The sequence below is a fragment of the Lutjanus erythropterus genome, chromosome 17 (genome assembly GCF_056507025.1).
Source record: "Lutjanus erythropterus isolate fLutEry1 chromosome 17, fLutEry1.hap2, whole genome shotgun sequence".
In the NCBI taxonomy this organism is placed as follows: Eukaryota; Metazoa; Chordata; class Actinopteri; order Lutjaniformes; family Lutjanidae; genus Lutjanus; species Lutjanus erythropterus.
Window position 1 is genome coordinate 17,176,529 of NC_139333.1, and position 18,446 is coordinate 17,194,974.

General features: G+C 38.8%; 2 protein-coding genes across 4 annotated transcripts; one reads left to right on the forward strand and one right to left on the reverse strand.

Moving 5' to 3' along the window:
- The first annotated feature begins 79 nt into the window (after positions 1-79).
- LOC146312042 (putative E3 ubiquitin-protein ligase TRIML1) lies at positions 80-5,488 on the forward strand. The gene is made up of 6 exons (XM_084741054.1): positions 80-158; positions 277-372; positions 2,033-2,260; positions 2,386-2,405; positions 3,583-3,725; positions 3,922-5,488. The coding sequence occupies exons 1-6, from the start codon at positions 123-125 to the stop codon at positions 4,497-4,499; spliced, it is 1,101 nt and encodes a 366-aa protein (XP_084597180.1). The 5' UTR covers positions 80-122; the 3' UTR covers positions 4,500-5,488.
- Positions 5,489-5,739: 251 nt separating this feature from the next.
- casp7 (caspase 7, apoptosis-related cysteine peptidase) lies at positions 5,740-17,841 on the reverse strand. Of its 3 annotated transcripts, XM_084741723.1 has the most exons (7): positions 17,690-17,841; positions 17,228-17,346; positions 12,755-12,906; positions 12,544-12,672; positions 10,306-10,481; positions 9,871-10,009; positions 5,740-8,391 (listed from the first exon to the last, which is right to left on the reverse strand). In XM_084741723.1, the coding sequence occupies exons 2-7, from the start codon at positions 17,344-17,346 to the stop codon at positions 8,165-8,167; spliced, it is 942 nt and encodes a 313-aa protein (XP_084597849.1). In that variant the 5' UTR covers positions 17,690-17,841; the 3' UTR covers positions 5,740-8,164. The 3 variants fall into 3 exon arrangements, with proteins under 3 accessions (XP_084597849.1, XP_084597851.1, XP_084597850.1); XM_084741725.1 differs by lacking the exons at positions 17,228-17,346; positions 17,690-17,841 and adding an exon at positions 14,330-15,022; XM_084741724.1 differs by lacking the exons at positions 17,228-17,346; positions 17,690-17,841 and adding an exon at positions 13,616-14,293.
- Between the last annotated feature and the right edge of the window lie 605 nt (positions 17,842-18,446).

The following is an 18,446-nucleotide window of genomic DNA, read 5'->3' on the forward strand; positions in this document are numbered from 1 at the left end:
GGCCACCCTGTTCTCCCTCCCTCCCAACAATAAAGCCATCACATCTGTGACAGGCCTATAAAAGCCCGCGTGGTCGAGCTGTGACTGGTTAGTGGGCTTTAATCTGCACTGATATACAGACAATGAATAGTAAGGTAGGAGGGAAGGCCACTAATGAAGTAAGCACCTTTGGTTTATTTTTTAGGCAAAGAGTTCATGACACCGTTGACTCTCCACCTTTATCTTTTGTTCTCTTTTGTGATCTAATTATTTTGATTTTCTGTGTGTTTTTCCAAGGAAATGCTCCTGAAACATCAGCAGCACCTGCAGAGACAAAGAGACACCCTCGCTTACAGGATGAAGAAGTTGGCAACTAAGCAGGTGGAAATAACAGTAAGTGGAAATACTACACAGTACAAATTGTTTGCTGACATCTGTCATTAGTTGTAATTTCTCACCTTTTTGCCAAAATATATATGGTGGGACCATGTGGTGCAGGTTTTGTGATCAGGAGTCTCTAAACCTCTTCAAATTCAGAGATGAGATAAATTTAATAAAGGTTGGCGGTAACAGTCTGAATTTCAGTGTATTAAGTAAAGAAAGAGGGTTCTTGGTCCGTGGTGCTCCATCAGTGTCACTGTCTGTGAACATTATGTTCCAAAATACCCCGAGGGTCATATTCCTGAAATCACAATGTTGTGCTGTGTGACTGGAATTCATAGATACCTAGATTTCGTTTCATTTGAGTGCCTCTTAAGAGCCTCTTCTTGATTTTAGCCAACAGTGGTGGAGCACAGAGTACGTCTTTGTGCCGCTGTAGCACAGTCACCTCAAGGTTAAATGGGTTATGAAAGTTTCTAAAAGCACTTTTGAACAGCTCTGTTATTCTGGCTGTCTCTGTTATTATTGTGCTCCCACTATTTTCCTATGCTCTTCCATCAACAAAGCTTTTTTCTAATAAAACTGACTTGTTTTTTTGTTTTTTTTGTCATTGTACTCTTCAGAGTCTGCGTGCTCACAACTTGTTTTGAAGATATGTCAGTCGTTACATATAAGTCTAACTGGCATACTATGTTATACAGCTGAAATGATAAAAATCTAATCAAATAGTCAATTACTTGATTAGTCTTTTGACACAAAATTAAACTGCAACTATTGTCAAAAATGATTGTTTAAGTTATCTTTATTATTTATTAAATGTCCTAGTTCCAGCTTTTTAAATGTGAGGATCTGCTGTTTATGATAAATTTAAGTCAGACCATACATTAACAGCTATTCAGGAATGTAATGTAATTACAGCTACGTTCACAGTGCAGGCAAAAGTGGTGCAAATGTGACTCAGATCTGACTTGTTCATGACAGTGTGAACGGCACAAATCACACAGAACCTGATCTTTTTTAATTCTGACTTGGGCCACTGTCGTATGTAATCCTAAATTAGATACATGTCAAGATTTTTTGCAATGCAACGTCAACCTGAACAGCCTGAATTGAGTTTTTTTTTTTTACAGTGTGTAATACTTTTACTGAAATAAATCTGAAAACTTCCCCCACCACTGCAGCCATCAGAATTACAACAGTGTATCACAGGTTCAATCAGTCCCTCCAGGATTTTGCAGGCTTTTTTGGGATTGTTGCAGCATAAAATGTCTGATTTCATGGCAGCTTTTCTAAAAAATGTGATGCCTTGGCCATTAAATTGGGTGGGGGGTACTGCTATGATTGGTGGAAGTCATATGATGATTGGTCAAACAAAACAAACATAACAAAATTTGCTGCGATTGGACAAAATTGCAAGGTTGTGCAAAATTCTTGGAGAATGGTTGAATTTGCATGAACTGTTGCATTCACAACATTGCACCTTCCTGGAGGGACTCTTACTCAAATGTAATTCAGCACCAAAATCCATGCATCCATGAAAAAGTGTGAACAGTTGCTTATTTTCTAATTGTTTGTTGCCCACAACATTGTAACTACACCTGTTCTTTAATTTTTCTGCCCATATGCCGTAGTATGTTATCATTTTTAACTCCCATGACCCTTTTCACCTCAGAAAAAGACTGACGCAGTGAAGGAGAAAATCAGAAAAAAGTATGAGGACATGAAGCGGGTTCTGGATGAGGATCTTCGGATCACGCTGACCCAGCTGGACACAGAGCACGAAGCCACAGAAAAGTTAGTGGAGGAGAGGATAGAGGATTGCTACCACCTCACTCAGGAACTGGACCGGGAGCTGTCCAACATTAGTGCCCAGATGAAAACACAAGAAAATGGCACTCAGGTAATTCGAAAGTTCTGTTTTCATGCGATGCATGGGGCATATAATCAATTTTACAGTTTGTCTCAAGCTGTTTTCACAGTGGTACCCAGATTTGTAATTCTGTATTTTTGTTGTATCATCCACAGAATGCTGACACAGAAAAAAGGTACGTTCACATTTCAGGAAATAACAGCTTGGTCCTGCTGTGTGAGGTACTGTAATTATACTCTAGCTTTACAAGCACAGGGAAATCATAACAGATCAGAGGGTGTGAGTAGCTACCAAACATACCAATCATTTCCTTTGACAAATGGGAAATAAAGTAGGGGGGAATTCCATAAAAATCAACCTGCGGAATTTACCGGACACCTCGAACACCTTATTTACGGCTCATAGTCGGTTTCACAGTTACTGAAATGCGCTGATGTTATTTTGATAAGGAACACTTCCTTCTCATACTCAAACCACAAACTGCACTTACATTCAGTGCTGATAAAATTTGATAAAATTCCCTGACACTCCCATACATGTTTTTCTTACTATTATTTGTTCATAGAACTAATGGTGGATTTCACTGTTCACAGACATGGGGGCCTCCACGTCCCTTGTTCTCCCATTTTTTCAATTCTTGCATTAATAAACCATCATAAAGATAAACTTTCATTTATGGTGGAGTGCAGTGAATGAACTGAGGACTCTCACAACCTCTGAAAAGAAGCTGTTCTGATAGGGCAGCGGATACTTACGTGTCTCTTGCCAAACGGCAGCAGGGTGAACAGGCTGCCTGGGGTGGGTATTGTCTGTTAGTATCCTCCCACTTCCATCTTTTTTCAGCGCTGATTGGGGAATTTCGCTTTATTTTCATCAGTCCATACACTGTGCAAGTTTGCAACTGACCTCCTGAATCATTTCGTGCAGTAATGTGCAGTAAGATCAGTGAATATTCCAAGAAGAGCCTGAGACACTATAAATTTAGCATTCTGATGCAATTTCAGTGGATGGATTTTTAGAGAAATATAATTAATTAGTGAAAAGAAAAAAAGAAAAAGGGGGCCCTTGGTAACATGGGGCCTAAGACAATTGCAGACCTCTGCCTAATCATAAATCACCCCTGCATAGAATATTTACATAATATAATTTTATCATACTATTATCATAACCAGTAGTTCTTAATGTCAATTTTAAATGTTTTATTTTTTATTTCTGTTAGTTCTTCCACATTTTAATTGCATTTGAATACAGTATATTTGTGTGACTTCTGTTGCATTACGGGTTATTGTTTCTTCAAAAAGTGGCTGAATTCTTTCTTTCAAGTATCAACTCTTTATTTTGTCTGAAATTAGAATATCTGAGACCCTGAAGTTGACCGACCCTGACCTGATTCAGATGGATGAGTTTAAGAACGAACAACTACTGAGTCTTACCATCAACTTGCTGCTGTTCATCAGATCCCAGGTCCCTGTCACCAAGAAACTGTTTCAGAGCTGTGAGTTCACCCAAAAAGACAGGTAGATTGACATGTGAAGAGGTCTTGATCCTCCCAGCTATGTCAAGGGTTACAATTACTGTCAATTAGGACATGCCATTTGTGTCTCGCTCGTGAATTTATGGGCCGAACATGACAACTCATCTGCAGAAACTTTCACACAAGACAGTGAATGTTTCTGATGTCTCACACACAGATGCTGCAGATGTTGTCCTTGACGCTGACACTGCCCACCCCAAGTTGATCATCTCTCCTAAAGGTGACTCAGCCACCTACACAGACACCTGGCAGGATGTCCCAGAGACCGCCTCCCGCTTTGACACCACCCTGAACGTAGTCAGCCGACAAGGCTTCAGTGAAGGCCGTCAGTACTGGGAGGTGGAGGTGGGTGGGAAGACCTACTGGGAGCTGGGGCTCACCTACCCGAGCATCCCGCGCAAAGGCCGCGATGAGGACTCCTGGCTGGGCCGAGGCAAAGAGTCTTGGTGCGTGGAATACTTTAACGGAGACTACACCGCCTGGCATGGTGGTGTCCAGCATGAGCTGTCTCTGCTGGCAGGAAAGCAGTTCACTCGCATCGGGGTGTACTGCAGCTTCCCCGGGGGGTTGGTGTGCTTTCTAGGAGCTGACACCATGACCCCGCTCCACTGCTTCTGCGCTGGGACCTTCACTGACACCCTGCACCAAGCATTATGTCCTGGTCATGACAACGAAGGCACAAACTGGAAGTCCCTTCAGATCTGTGATGCGTCCAGATCAGCTCCTGTTCTCTAAGGTGGGGCAGGAATACCTCAGGGGCAGGGAGGATGGGGCAGGAATGTGTTGCACTGCGGGGCATGCGCGATCTGACATTCTTAACTTGTGACAGACATCAGCTCTGGATGCTGTGCATGTCGGGCTAAATTTGCCGAAAGGAATTTTTGAAGTGTATGTCTATTTTAGATTCACAGGTCATGTCACACATCAAAGCTAACGTGACAGTCTATATACTGTAGCAAAGTGTTTATTTTTAAAGGTTTATTTTTTAAGGCTATGATGAATTAGAATACACTGATGAGGAATTGCAAATTACAGAAACTGAGTTGGCAGAGAAAGTCAGGAGCCTTTAATTGAGAGAGAAATAACCTTCAGTGTGGTTTATTTTAATTAAGGCATGTTCACACCAATCTGATTAAGTCCTGTCTCTCTGGAGCAGTTTACCCTCTTGGTAACAAATGCATGATTTGTATGGGTTAGTGTATGAGTTTACAATTTCTGGAGTGTTTGGAAACTGCATTGATCCTTGCATTGATTAGATTGGGGAAATGGACCTTTAGATGTGAACCCACCCTTATTGTCAACAAATCCATGGAAAATACCAAAACCACAATGCATTAATCCAAATTTCAGTGCTATTTACCTTATTGGCTCTTCTTCATCTTTAAAAATGGGCCCAAAATGTATTTTTTCACTTTTATAAAGGCTAGGAAATGTCCTGTAACAGCAGGACACTAGTTCTCATCAGATGTTACTCAGACAGTTGTTAACAGTGCATTTGCTGGTAACTATTTTCAGCTGTGTTCTAGTTTTATAACAGTAATATATGTGCAATTGACTCAAATTTAACAGCAATGCCCATATTTATCATAAAGAAGCAATATGTCAGTGCAGCAGTGTGGTTCACTTATGTGTTTTCCATCACAGTGGAAAAGGTCATATCAGGATTTGACTCCACAGACATACTTGACATACAGCTGGATCAGTTGATGTTGTTTTTGTCTTTTCATGCTACTTGTTGGCAATAACATAAGTATAAAATATCTTCAACCTTATCCTTTTAAGTGTTAAAGGAAAGCTGAAAATGTTTATCCACCAAATATAATGATTGTTTGGAAATTAACAAATGTTAAAAAATGATACAATTTTGTCTTTAATATTTTATTGACTATGATACATCTTTGTTGTCTTAAAAAACCCAGCAGCCTTTCAATATGGTCGTGTTTACAGATGTGCAAGAAAAATGACACACAACTCATTACACAATAAATTCTTTATGTTTAATACAATAAAATGTTTACATAAGCATTCCTCTGTTTTGAAGTTATTTAAACAAGGTATTGCCCCAAATAAAAAATAAAAAATTGGGCCAGATTATACTTTCAATGTAATTCATTCATTCATTCATTTTTCTAAATCTTTTCAAATATATTCCTGAGGACAACAGCATTTAACACCGGAAAGCATTTAAAATTTTACTCTTAAAAATAAAATTTTCCCTCCTTCAGTTCCATTCCAAAACAAGTGGAGCAAACACTCCTTTCAGCACAGGTTGGGCACCACATCACTGATCAGAGATCCATGTGTCGAGAGGATTCAAGAGTTGTGGCTGTATTGGACAAGTGCACTGGGTGTAGAAGTGTTGTCAAAATAAAATAAACAACTGATAAAAAAATACAAGGGGAAAATATAATGACAAATTAAAGCTACTGCTGAACTTTTCCCCTAAGTTAATGACACATGCAATCATGTGAATAATGTAAAAACATTGCAGCAACAATGAGAGTGTGTATTGCAGACATGTGGATTGTGTATGTTCAGACTTGTCACCACCAGTAATAGCTGCCTCTGTGATTGACAGACTTTGGGACGATAACACAGCAAATCTGCAGAAACAAACATTGTGTAAGTTGTAATGACCATCAGCAAATGTCTATTATATTCAAAATATATAGTTTAGATTTCTCCATACAGTATAATCAAATGAGAATAATCCATTTACTAAATTATTACTGCAGTATTGTTTTAAATAACTTGGCATGGTGCACTGAGTGCTTAAAAATAACGTATAAAAGCAATTTATATTTGGGCTTTTAAATCTTTCTAAATCACTGTTAAAAATAAAAATAAGAAGACCTTGCTGGGTATTTCTTACAGTGTCAGTGTATGAAATGACAAAGTACAACACTAATATACAGTGAAATGATGTGGCATTTGTGCTTTGGGCCCTAGTCCAGCTTTACACAATGATATTTCCCAAATCTTTTGACAGTTTTTGAATTCTTAAGTCCTCTTTCTGTAAAAATCATACAGCATATATCCCATTATCTATTAAAGAGGAATGTCTTAACTTTAAAAACTAAAAAATGGAAATTCATAAACTGATTTGATGGACCCTGACTGATAAGACAAGTGTGTAAGTTGGATCATGTGCAAATACATGAACTTCACTTGCTCTGGATTGAACAACAAGTGAGCGTAGTCTTCAACATCACGCTGAGAAAACTGGCAAATTGCAACTAATCCTTTCCTTTATGTGAGCGGACTGCACACTTGACCCAAAATCTCGTAGAACTTATCACTACACAGCAAAAGATCACACCTTCCTAGTCATACGTAAATGACATTCTTTAACAGTACATTTACCCACTTCATGGGACATTAAAGAACCTGAGGATGCCAGCGTGCTGCTACCAACTTAAACTCGCTAGGAAGGCTGAGACACTGAGCCTTTGGCAAAAAGCACCGTCACATGTTTCTGCTCAGAGGAGTGTGGTCTTTTTCTTTTGTCGCTTTGTTTGGACAATTGACAGCTGAAAACACTGAAACACAAATAGCTGAAAATTATCTGATCCATTTTCCAGATGCTTTTTTTTTGGCCTTCAACAATGCATTGGGGCAGGATTTATAATTAAGGCAGCTTCCTCATCTCTCCTATGGCAGCCAAAGCATTCGTAATCACTTTATTCAGTCTCCTCATGGGGATTTCTAATAGACTGACTAGTGCATCTTAGAAGAGTCCTCCCTTAAGACTATTTCTGCAAAATCATATTAAATAAATCAAATGGAATAGACTGATTCATGAGGGCTTTTAAAACATTAAACTCTTAAATGGTTTCCATTGATTGTACTATTTAAGGGTGACAGTACTGTACACTGTACAAATGCAGTGGACTGCATAAGACAAGTTTCTCAAAATGTTTCTGAAGAGATTTCTCTCAGGGCACCAAATGTCAATTATTTCAGTCAATCAGAAAATGGAAAATGGAGAGACACATGTTCAGATATGATTCCCCAAACCCACAAAAACTGGCAGCAAATTTTCCGGGCTGGTAGAATAACATGGATATTTCACAATGCCTGTCAAAAAAATAAGATCAGATCAAATGTGACGCCATTATTCTGAAGAATAACCTGAAGAAGAAGAAGTTTCACCATCAACACATGAACGAGGAGTGCCACTGTAAATATTTTTTTTCTCACGGAGTGCTTGTTTTTCGGGCCCAACTACACATGCAAAATGTCATATGTGCTCCAAACGTGCAGTGTCCTGCTGGGCCTGAATCATCCCTGAATGCTTTGACCGCGTCGTTGGTTCCTGAAACAGTCTAGTCGGTCAGTCACTCAGTCAGTCAGTCAGTCAGTCAGTCAGTCACGTAGACTTCAGTCAGTCAGGCTGGCGGTCAGTTGAAATACAGTTCTTTCGTCAGCATAGAGACCACGCAGGGGATCTGCTTCTTCTCACTGAAGCGTGGGTCTTCAGACCAGGACTCAAAGCTGGTGGCCACCATGTAGTTGACCCGTGTCAGGATCTGCATTATCTCCAGCTGCTTGCCAAACTCGTTCAGGACGTTGCAGAGCGCCTGGACAAACCAGGAGCCACGCCCAGGGTTTCTCCATGAGTAATACCCTGGAAAATCAGCATGAGTCAGCACTGAAACTAAGCTCCAAAGTGTCTGATCACGGATACATCCGACACAGCTACGTTACAGAGAGTTACACAAAATGCTTTCACTTCATGTACAAACCCCAGTTCCAAAGAAGCTGGGATACTCTGTAAAATGTGGATAAAAAGAGAATGCAATGATTTGCAAATACGTTTGAACCTATACTCAATTAAATATAGACACAAAGACAAGATGTTTATGGTTCAAACTGATTAACTTCATTGTAAATATGATGTAAATATACTGTCATTCTGAGTTTGATGCCTTCAACACATTCCAAACAAGTTGGGACAGGGTCATGTTTACCACTGTGATGCACCACCTTTTCTTTTAAAAACACTCAGTAAACATTTGGAAATTGATGACACCAATTTTTGATGATTTGAGAATGAAATTCTTTGCCATTCTTGCTTCATACACAACTTAAGATGCTCAACAGTCCAAGATCTGTAGTCATATTTTGCCCTTCATAATGTGCCCCACATGCTCAATGCGGGACGGGTCTGGACTGCAAGCAGGACAGTTTAGTACCTGAACTCTTTTACTTCAAAGATATGTTGTTGTAACATATGCAGAAAATGTCTTGGTACTGTGTTGCTAAAATAAGCAGATGTCTCTAAAAAAAGACATTGTCTGGAATGCAGCATATGTTGCTCCAAAACCTGTATGTACTTTTCAGCATTAATGGGGCATTCACAGATGTGACACTTAGCCACGCCATGGGTGCTAACACCCCCCACCCCATTCGATCATAGATATAGGCTTTTGAGCTTTGCACTGGTAACAATTTGTATGGTCTACTGGTTCTCCTCTTCAGCCCAGAGGACACAATGTCCACGATTTGCAAAAAAAATATAAAATGTGTAATAGTCAGGCCACAGCACACTTTCCACTTTGCGTCAGTCCATCTCAGATGGGCTCAGGCCCAGAGAAGTCGGCCACATTTTAAGATGTTGTTGATATATGGATTTCACTTTGTACCGTAGAGTCTTAATTTGGACTGTTTACCAACAACAGTTTTTCAAAGTGTCCCAGAGCTCATGCAGTAATATCTTTTATACAGTCACATGGGTTGTTGCAATACTATCACCTGCTATCAATTAACTTGTTTACCTATGGAATATCCTACACACATTTTTTGAGCATTCCACAACTTTTCCAGTCTTTTTTTGCTATTGTTCCAACTTTTTTTAAAATGTGTTGCAGGCATCAAATTCAGAATGAGTGTATATTTACAAAAATAAAGTTTATCAGTTTAAACATTAAATATCTTGTCTTTGTACTGTATTCAATTGAATACAAGTCAAAAAACTTGCAAGTCATTGAATCCTGGTTTTATTTATGTTTTACAGAATGTCCCAACTTTTTTGGAATTGGGGTTTGTATTTGGCAATAAAAATATATACTCTAAAATGAGACTTCAGTTCAAAAGTATGGATTACCTGGCACAGTGGAGTAGGCAAACAGGAAATCTGCCTCTACAGGGATCTTATGTCTTGGATTAGCATCTGTCTCCAGGGTATCGTTTGGCGGACCTGAATCTGTCTGTATACCATCATCAAATTCGGAACCCCGACAAGCCTGGTGAAGTAAATGAAATGACATTTCATTGTGATCCTGAGTAGCATTCTCAACGATGACCTGGTGAAGCAATTAAAAATTAACTGTTTTTAAAAGCTGAGCTGGGCAAATTTTTACACAATAACTATCATCTGTCCATGGGGAGCAACTGAAAGCCATGTTAATTGTTAAAGTTACATTTTTGCTCTCCATCAAAAGTGATGACTTGACAAAAATCTACACGTTATTTAGCAATCACAAATGTTGTTACATGATCACACCATCATTTGCAAATAAAACTCTTGAGAACTTCGTACCTGGATGAAGAAGAGTTTTGGCTTCCCAACTAAGCTTTTGCACATGTCCCCCCTGAACAATGAGGTCATGGTCTTGATGGGCATGGCTCCGTCTGTTCCGTAGATCATGCCCTCCTCACCATGGCTTAGCAGGATACAGGCGAAACACGAGCTGTCACTATGGTCTTCCTCCGAGGCTGACCCATACACACACAAACAAACACTCAACTCTTAGCTCGGCTCAGGCCTCATTAAACTTCTACATTAGAGAGTACTATCAGTAACTTAATGGTCTAGTCTGGAGTTGATTTGTCCCTTTATTTGTCCATTAAGATTCCTGAGGGAACTTGAGGTTGCAACTGAATTACAAACTTTTTTTTTTAAATTTTGAGTAACCATGAAAAATAGTTACTAGTAGTAATTCATATTGAATTGATAGTTTAGATTATTTGAAGTGGGATTGTATGAGGTACTTATCCATAGTCAGTGTATTACCTACAGGAGGTGGCGGTCAACATGTCCCCACTTTGGAGAAGCATAAAAGAGAACCAGCATGGAAGCTGTGCAATGGACTGCTGTGGGCAGGGTCAGCAGCAAATGTATTTTAGCCACCCAAAATAAATAAATAAATAAATCAATAGCAGTTTAAGTGTGCACTATATTTAGCATATATTCACTACTTTACCTTGCCATCAGACACCGTTCTCTGATGAGAAACCACCGTTATATTAGCTGAATATCACCAGACTGTATAAACAAAACCAGTAATTTTACCTCACTGAACACAAGAGTTGCTGGTCTACCGCAACCTCGATCACTTAGTTTGTCTGTGTGATTGTCAGCTTAGCTCAAATTCACCAAAGTCACACAAGCAAACTAACTGATCGAGGCAGCAGTAGACCAACAACTCACTTCTACAGGGTAAAATTACTGCTTTTGCTAAAGGAGTCTGGCTGAGTCTGTGAGAACAAAATTTGACTTCCTGATGGAAAGGGTTGTCTGACAACACAGGAAAGCAGTGAAAATATTCTAAATATAGCATACACTCAGAACAGATTTTTTTTCATTGTTGTTGATGCTGACCCTGTCCACAGCAGTATATTGCTTAGTTTCCATGGTGGTGCTCCAAACTGGGGGCATGCCGACCACCACCTACTGTAGGTAATACAGTGACTATGGATAAGCACGTCAAGCAACCCCACTTTTTAATAATCTGAACTTCTTTAGGTATCTTCTAGCTGGTGTATTGCACTGGAGGAAAGTGATCATCTGTGCAAGAACACAGATGTGCTGATTAAACTGTCCAGATAATTTGTCTATTATACTTTATAATCTGTTGTGTACTGATGGGAAATTTTGGCCTGATATTGACACTAGAGGAAAGGTCATGGGGGCAGTGCTGAATCAAAGGTTGGAGCAAAAAACGGAACTGACCAGCTATCTGTACATGGTGTGTGAAGAGTCTAAAGACTAGCAGCCAATAAAACATCATAATATATCATATTAGACAAGAAAGTTCATTGGTGTTCCCAAGAGCATATGACCTGAGACATAACTTGTACATCTCATCATGAAATCTAGCCAGTGGACCTGCAAGGTCTCTGATCAGTGACACCAAAAGAATGAACGAACAAAGAATGAATTTTGGCCAAACTGATAGCCAAATCAGTAGGATTTATGTAATTACTTAAACAACCACCTGTCTGACCTGACAGTTAAGAAGAGTCCTGCAATAAATCCTACCTTCATTAAGATAAGACAGCTGTGGTTTGTGGTGATGCTGAACTGTATTATGTTATATTGAGAGGTGTTTGTCCACTTCATTTATATAAATATGTTTAAACTACATATCTAAATGTAACACAATACAACAGCACAACAACCTAGAGCCTCTAAATGAATGCAAAGTTGAATCAACACCTCTCTGACACAGTTTTAAAAAACCTTGAACATTAAAACCTTGAAGATAGGATTCATTGCAGGATCATCCGATAAGATGGCATTAGTTTTGGCTAAATGTTCCTAATAAACTGTAAAATTAAGTATATGAAAAACTCGAGAATTTGAAGGCATGACAAGAGGGTATGAGGAAAGAAACAAGCCCAGAATTACCTTAGCAAGTATGAAAGAACATTGTGAAAATACTTCCATGGTTCAAGGTTTCTCTATATAATATTATGTGCCCACACGAAAGAAGAAGAAAGGTGTGGAAAGTGTCTTGAGCACTGACACAGACTGACAGAGGACTTCACTACTCACCCTCTCTGAGAAGACGCTCCATCTTCTCACATGTCTGATCATTGTAGATGTAGACATCGAAGCCCAGGCTCTTGAAGCATTTAAACAGCTCGCCTGCGTCTCGGTCTGTGCCATTGCGTACATTCATCCCTGTAAAAACAATCTGCTTAGAATACACACTCTTTAAGCAATACTACTGAACAACATTGAGTTAGGAATAGGTTTGCTGTACCTGTCTTCTCATCAAAGTTTTTGTTGTTGATGATGATACACTTGCCCACTCGCTGGTGGCTCATCTTATACTGGAATGTTGGTGAAACAATTCTGTAATGGCTTTCAGAAGAGTAGTCCTGCTCCCGCGTCTGGCCATCCTTATTCTTCTTACTAACAGAGTCAGACAAAAAGAAAATATTAAAGACAGTTCATCACTTCATGGTAACATAAGTTCAGCTGATATTTTAACTGCTGCTACATATGTGGAGAGGATATAAAGTCAATGTATACAACACACATTATCACATCCGGAACAACATTCCACGATTACTGTTTTTAGGCTTTACACAAAAACAAAAAGACAACAAAATTATACATGCAGGGTTTCTGCAGGTTTCTACAACTTCAGTTTGAGACTTTTTAAGACTCTTTTAAGATCATTGTGAATGTAATCTAAGCTCTAGTTCACATCCATACCGGAAAAAAGTACAGTCTACATTAGGGGTTATTGGTTCAATGTTGGTTTTGTTTTGTAGTTGTTACAGCGTGATCAATACAATTTTTCAAAAACGCATTTAAAAGCAAGACCGAAGTTAAATTCAACTTTATAAAGGTAATGTTAACATCATAATTAAGACACTAATATTAAAGAAATTTTAGACAATTTAAGGCCTAAAATTAAGATTATAACCTTTTAAAGTTTTTCGCAATTACCTGCAGAAAACCTGTAAATACAAATAGTAATAGGAATGAAAATAACAATGAATATAATAATAACAAATGGCCAGGCCATTCGATTAAAAAAAAAGACACAGTCAAGCTAATAATCTTCAGTCAGGCCCATTAATGTAGGTAAAACATCCATAATGTTAACTCTTACATGGCAGCATCTAGACAATATTCTTGACCCTTCGAGAACATGCCGAAAAGCTTCTACACGTAACAGTTCCTCCACCATAAGTAAATGCCAAGACATCCAGTGCCAGGAAAACTCACACGAAACTGAAACAGTCAGGCAGAAATCGAAGAGTACATACATACATTGTCAAATAAGGCATTAATGTCACAGCCAAATTTGGTCGCAGTAATCCACCGTTGGGTTAAAGAAGAAACTAGAACATTTTTGCGTAGCGCAAATATTAAAAAATCATAACCACATCAATGTAGATTGAGCGAGAGGAAATCTTCCACCAGTGGCAATTCTAACAGACCTGTCATATTTCCATTCTTCAAAAGATCCATCCAGATAGCTAAGCCAACAGTGGCCCATTGGGGGCTCCGAAAATCCAGGCTTGTTCCAGAAGAGCCTAGTCATCAATTTACTCGAGCATGGGAACAATACACAGCAACGCGCACTAAAAGTCTCATGCACATACACTCACAGGCAGCTCAGCCATATCCTAATAACATGTGATCCAGAACTTTTTTCAAGCCCCCCTCCCACCTCCAAATCGTGCCAACATACCGTACCAAACAAATGCACGAGGGTGGGCAAAGAGCTGCAACTCTGTTTTGCTCTGGGCTGGGCATGGCACAAAGAGGAGCAGGTAGGAGGACGGCGAAGAGGAATATGAGGCGGCTGTGTCTGTCTTACCTGGGTTCGTCATTAAGCGCTACGCCACTCTGCATCTGAAATGCGTTGGTTTTGTCTCGTGTCTTTTTTTTTCCCCAAAAGAGTATGTTTCTCCAGACCTGGCAGCTTAATTTTTGGCTGTGTGCTAGGATACTGACATGCTCTCTGTGCTGGATGGACACCTGACTGGGCCAGCGGGTGCTGAGGACAGGGGCGGCGCACTGTGAGCTCCCTGAGTCAGCAGCCTCGCCACCACACCAGTGCTTTCTAAAGGCCTATTCACACATGGCCCCTGAGCCTCGCGCCCTGCTGAGGTCAGACAGGGCAACAAGTTTCTCCTCTGCTGACAGGCACAGAATCAACCTGTACCGACATGCATACTGTGAGTGCCTGATCGCCTCAGATTTAGAGATGGATGCACAAGAAGGCTAAACTAAAATACATTAATCACCAAGGAAACTGCCAGGGCTCAACATTAATGTTTTTTTTTTTTTCACTCGCCCTTTTGGGCAAGTGGGTCAGGGATCTATTAGCCCAACGTCAATTTTTACTTGCCCCAGTACAAATTGTTTCACTAAAGTTAACTGTTGTGTTTAATCTAAGAACGCAATGTCTATAGTGAAAAATGTCCATTCCTGCTTTTCGAAGTCCAGGATGATGTCTTTGAATGTCTTGTTTTATCAGACTAAAACGTAAAGATAATCAGTTTAGTACGAAATGGAGAAAAGCATGAAATGTACACATTTGAGAGGCTGAAAACAGCGCTTTTGAATGGAACAAAACAAGAAATTGGAGGATGCCATCTTGGTCTTTGGGAAACATTCAGCAGCATTCTTCATACTTTCATAGACCAAGCAACTAACTGATTAATCACAAATATAATCAACAGGTTAATCAAAAATGAAAATAATCATTAGTTGCAGCCCTTTTTCAAACTGCCTCTTTGCTTCTCAAAAACTCTTCATTTACTATCATAAATGGCAGAGAAAAGGAGCAAGTCCTCACATCTAAGAAGCTAGAACCAGCAAATATTTGACATTTTTGCATGAAAAACTATTGATTAATTGTCAAAATAGTTGGCAGCTAATTTTTCTTCATTCAACTTATTGTCATATCAAGAAATACAGACAATTATCATTTCATACTTTATGATGTTATACACAGCTCCTTTACAGATGACATGTCATGCCTTAAGAGGCATCACGGGTTGATCTGTTGTTTGGTCATGCCTTATTTCAATGAAAAAGACACGTTCAAGCACTGTAGATAAGGCGGTATCAGTATTGTGTACGTAATACTTCTAAATATGGCAGGTCATGTTTGCTATCAGGTAGCAATGACTAAGTGGCAAAACATTCAACACCATTAGGCATACAGAATAACATTAAATGCGTGCAAAGTTTGTAATAAAATGTCACGTTTTGTCTTTAAACAATTTAGCCTGTTTAAAAAAGCTTTTTTTTTTGTTTAAGACCTACATTTTTTGATGACAGTTTGCGCTACAAATCTAAATGCCAAACAGAGCACACAAGCTTGATTGTGCTGTTTGATTATCAGTGTCTGGGAGACACACGGCTGACAAATGTTTCCCCACTACAAAGGTTCACAGTGCCACCTTGTGTGTCAGACTGGAACAAACAGAGGCAACTCCCTCATGATGCCTTGGTCACACTTCTAAATATGAGATGCATGACATTGTGAAAAGTCCCACACATATCATACTGAATTGACATATCCATGATTTTAGACTCTACTGTAGTACAGCCTAATTTTGAGCAGCCACTTGAGGACTGACATCAGTCCCAAAATTGAGTTTAAGATTGCTTTCACGTGTCTTGCCCCATTACACTAATTAGGCAATCCAAAACTGGGTTGCTGTGTCAAATCTAGGGTATGTATTTCATCATTATCAAAGTTTTTATTAGTTAAGGCTTAAGAGGAACCACTTCCACCTTAATATACAAAGGACTGTCAACCCCACTTAAAGTTTTTCATCTCCTCTCATTGTAAGGTGCAACTGTTTGAGTAAATAAAGATGCAGATTTCTTCTAATCTGGAGAATAAAAAAGTAAACTGTACTAGAACAGTACCAGGGGTGAAAAAGAGACAAATTGACAAACCACAAACTGCCTGTACAGAAAGTAGTCAAGAGGACAGTTCATGCAAAAGGAAAGGCTGGAGCCAAAAAGAGAAAAAGAGAAAGCGAAAATAGGTGGTCAACTATATCTAAAAAAGAAAGAGAAACAGGATTGCAGATAGCAGGAATCACCAGCAAAAAAAACAAACAAATTAGGGATAAATATTGACTATAATCCTAATTGATTTGACAAAGAATTTAATTTTGATTCTCATGCAAAATGCTCTATAAATTCTAAATGTGAGTGTGTGTGAAGTTGTTATTTTGAATGAACATGAACAATAACCATTTGAAGAGTCACAAATGTTTGTTTTTGTTGTAACAATGATGTCAGATTTGGTTCTGTCACTATGGGATATTAAATCCACCATCTTTGCTCGCTACATCCGAGCCTTTCTTACCTTCGGGTGTGCATAAACCACAGGTTATATGAACTGTGAACTTATAAAAACTTGTGCAATTATCGGTTATCTTACTGGTTTCAGCCATGAGAAGCAGGTAAATACCGGTTATTGGTACCAGCTAAAAAAATCCATATCCAATCTGTATATCCCAAACCAAAATAGACACACATTAGGCCACAGATAATTTGAACTTATCTTATTATTATATGCAGTATGTCCTGAACTGAAAAAAACCTTACTGTCACACACTAGGAGAATAATAATTAAAGTGAAACAGTAATGTAATAATCTGTGAGTGCTACTTCATGGATATATGGAGTTTCCATACATCCATGCATGAGGATTCAGATATATAAAATACTCTGAAAACAAAGTTACCTCCCAAACAGTAGAAATCTCCCTCTGCGGTCAGGTTTAGCGTCTGTTTCGTCTCCACTCATCCTCCCCTCTTTGACTTCACCTCCGAGGTCAGTCGGTTCAGCAGGTTCACCAGCCATCTGCAGTTACAATAGTTTAACAAACTGTACGTTACGTTTCAAAAACATCTCTATGGCGTTTGGCAGCAACTTCCCTTCATTTCCGTATTACACATCACTGTTAATGTCAACACTGCTCAGGCATTTGTTCAAACAGGTTAAAAGCAGTACAAACAAACATATAGCTCGCTTATCTCTAAATCAAGAGCTACTTCAATAACCAGTTTAACACGTGAGCGTTTTAGGCTAAATCAAACTTGCTAGCTAACCGAGCGTCTAAACATTAGCATAACGTTATAGCCAAAGCTCGCCGCGAAAAATAACTATTTTCTTCACAGGGACGGATATATTAACATGGACTTACTGTCTGTTATATGTGTGGTATGGTATTGGCTCGGCTGTTTCACAAAACTTCACTGTAGGTTGTTTTCATCGAGTTTCTGTTCCGTAGAAAACTTGTCAAAACGAAAGTTTTGTTCAGGTCAGATTGAAGTCTCCAAGGTGCGTAACTACGTCACAGCCCTGCGTGGCTCAGCTTTGCCGCGTTTAATGTTAATATTCATATGAACATGCAAAAGACAGCCACATTTAAATATATATCCACGGTTTATCCAACATATCAGGTTTGAAAAAAAAAACTAGAGTATAGGCAAGTGTAGCAGATACTTTTAATATTTAAAATTTAAACTAAAACAGTTCACAGTTAAAAACAGGTCATCAGATTATTAAATAAGACAGAAGTTCATAATACTGACTACTACAATTATGTGAAGTGACAGTTTAGAAAAAAAAATATTATGTGATTATGGTATGACTTTTGTTAGAACTTATGACCAAATCATACAATATTTATTGCCAGCTTTATTTGCAGTGTTGTAAGACAAAACAGGTGCTCCTGATGCACAGGTAGGCACAGTAACATCATCAATAATCATCAATGGTTAATTAAACTTTACTTAACAGTTATTTCACTAACATAAAATGATAATTAATTATGATTACTAATTATTAGTAATGCTATAACTGACATTGTTTGAGATGCTTCTGTTATGTGTGCAACAACAACATTGTTTACTAATGTAATCAAAATGTAATTGTTGTAATCTCCTATCAGCTATGAT

Bases quoted from the DNA above. Each gene is read 5' to 3' on its own strand.
- LOC146312042 (XM_084741054.1), top strand. From the start codon at position 123: ATGAATAGTAAGGTAGGAGGGAAGGCCACTAATGAA. The intron at 159-276 runs GTAAGCACCTTT...TGTTTTTCCAAG, and splicing joins GAGGGAAGGCCACTAATGAA to GAAATGCTCCTGAAACATCA. The intron at 373-2,032 runs GTAAGTGGAAAT...TTTTCACCTCAG, and splicing joins CTAAGCAGGTGGAAATAACA to AAAAAGACTGACGCAGTGAA.
- casp7 (XM_084741723.1), bottom strand. From the start codon at position 17,346: ATGGCTGGTGAACCTGCTGAACCGACTGACCTCGGAGGTGAAGTCAAA. The intron at 12,673-12,754 runs GTACAGCAAACC...TTGTTTTTACAG, and splicing joins AAACTTTGATGAGAAGACAG to GGATGAATGTACGCAATGGC. The intron at 8,392-9,870 runs GTAATCCATACT...CTGATTTTCCAG, and splicing joins TGCCTACTCCACTGTGCCAG to GGTATTACTCATGGAGAAAC.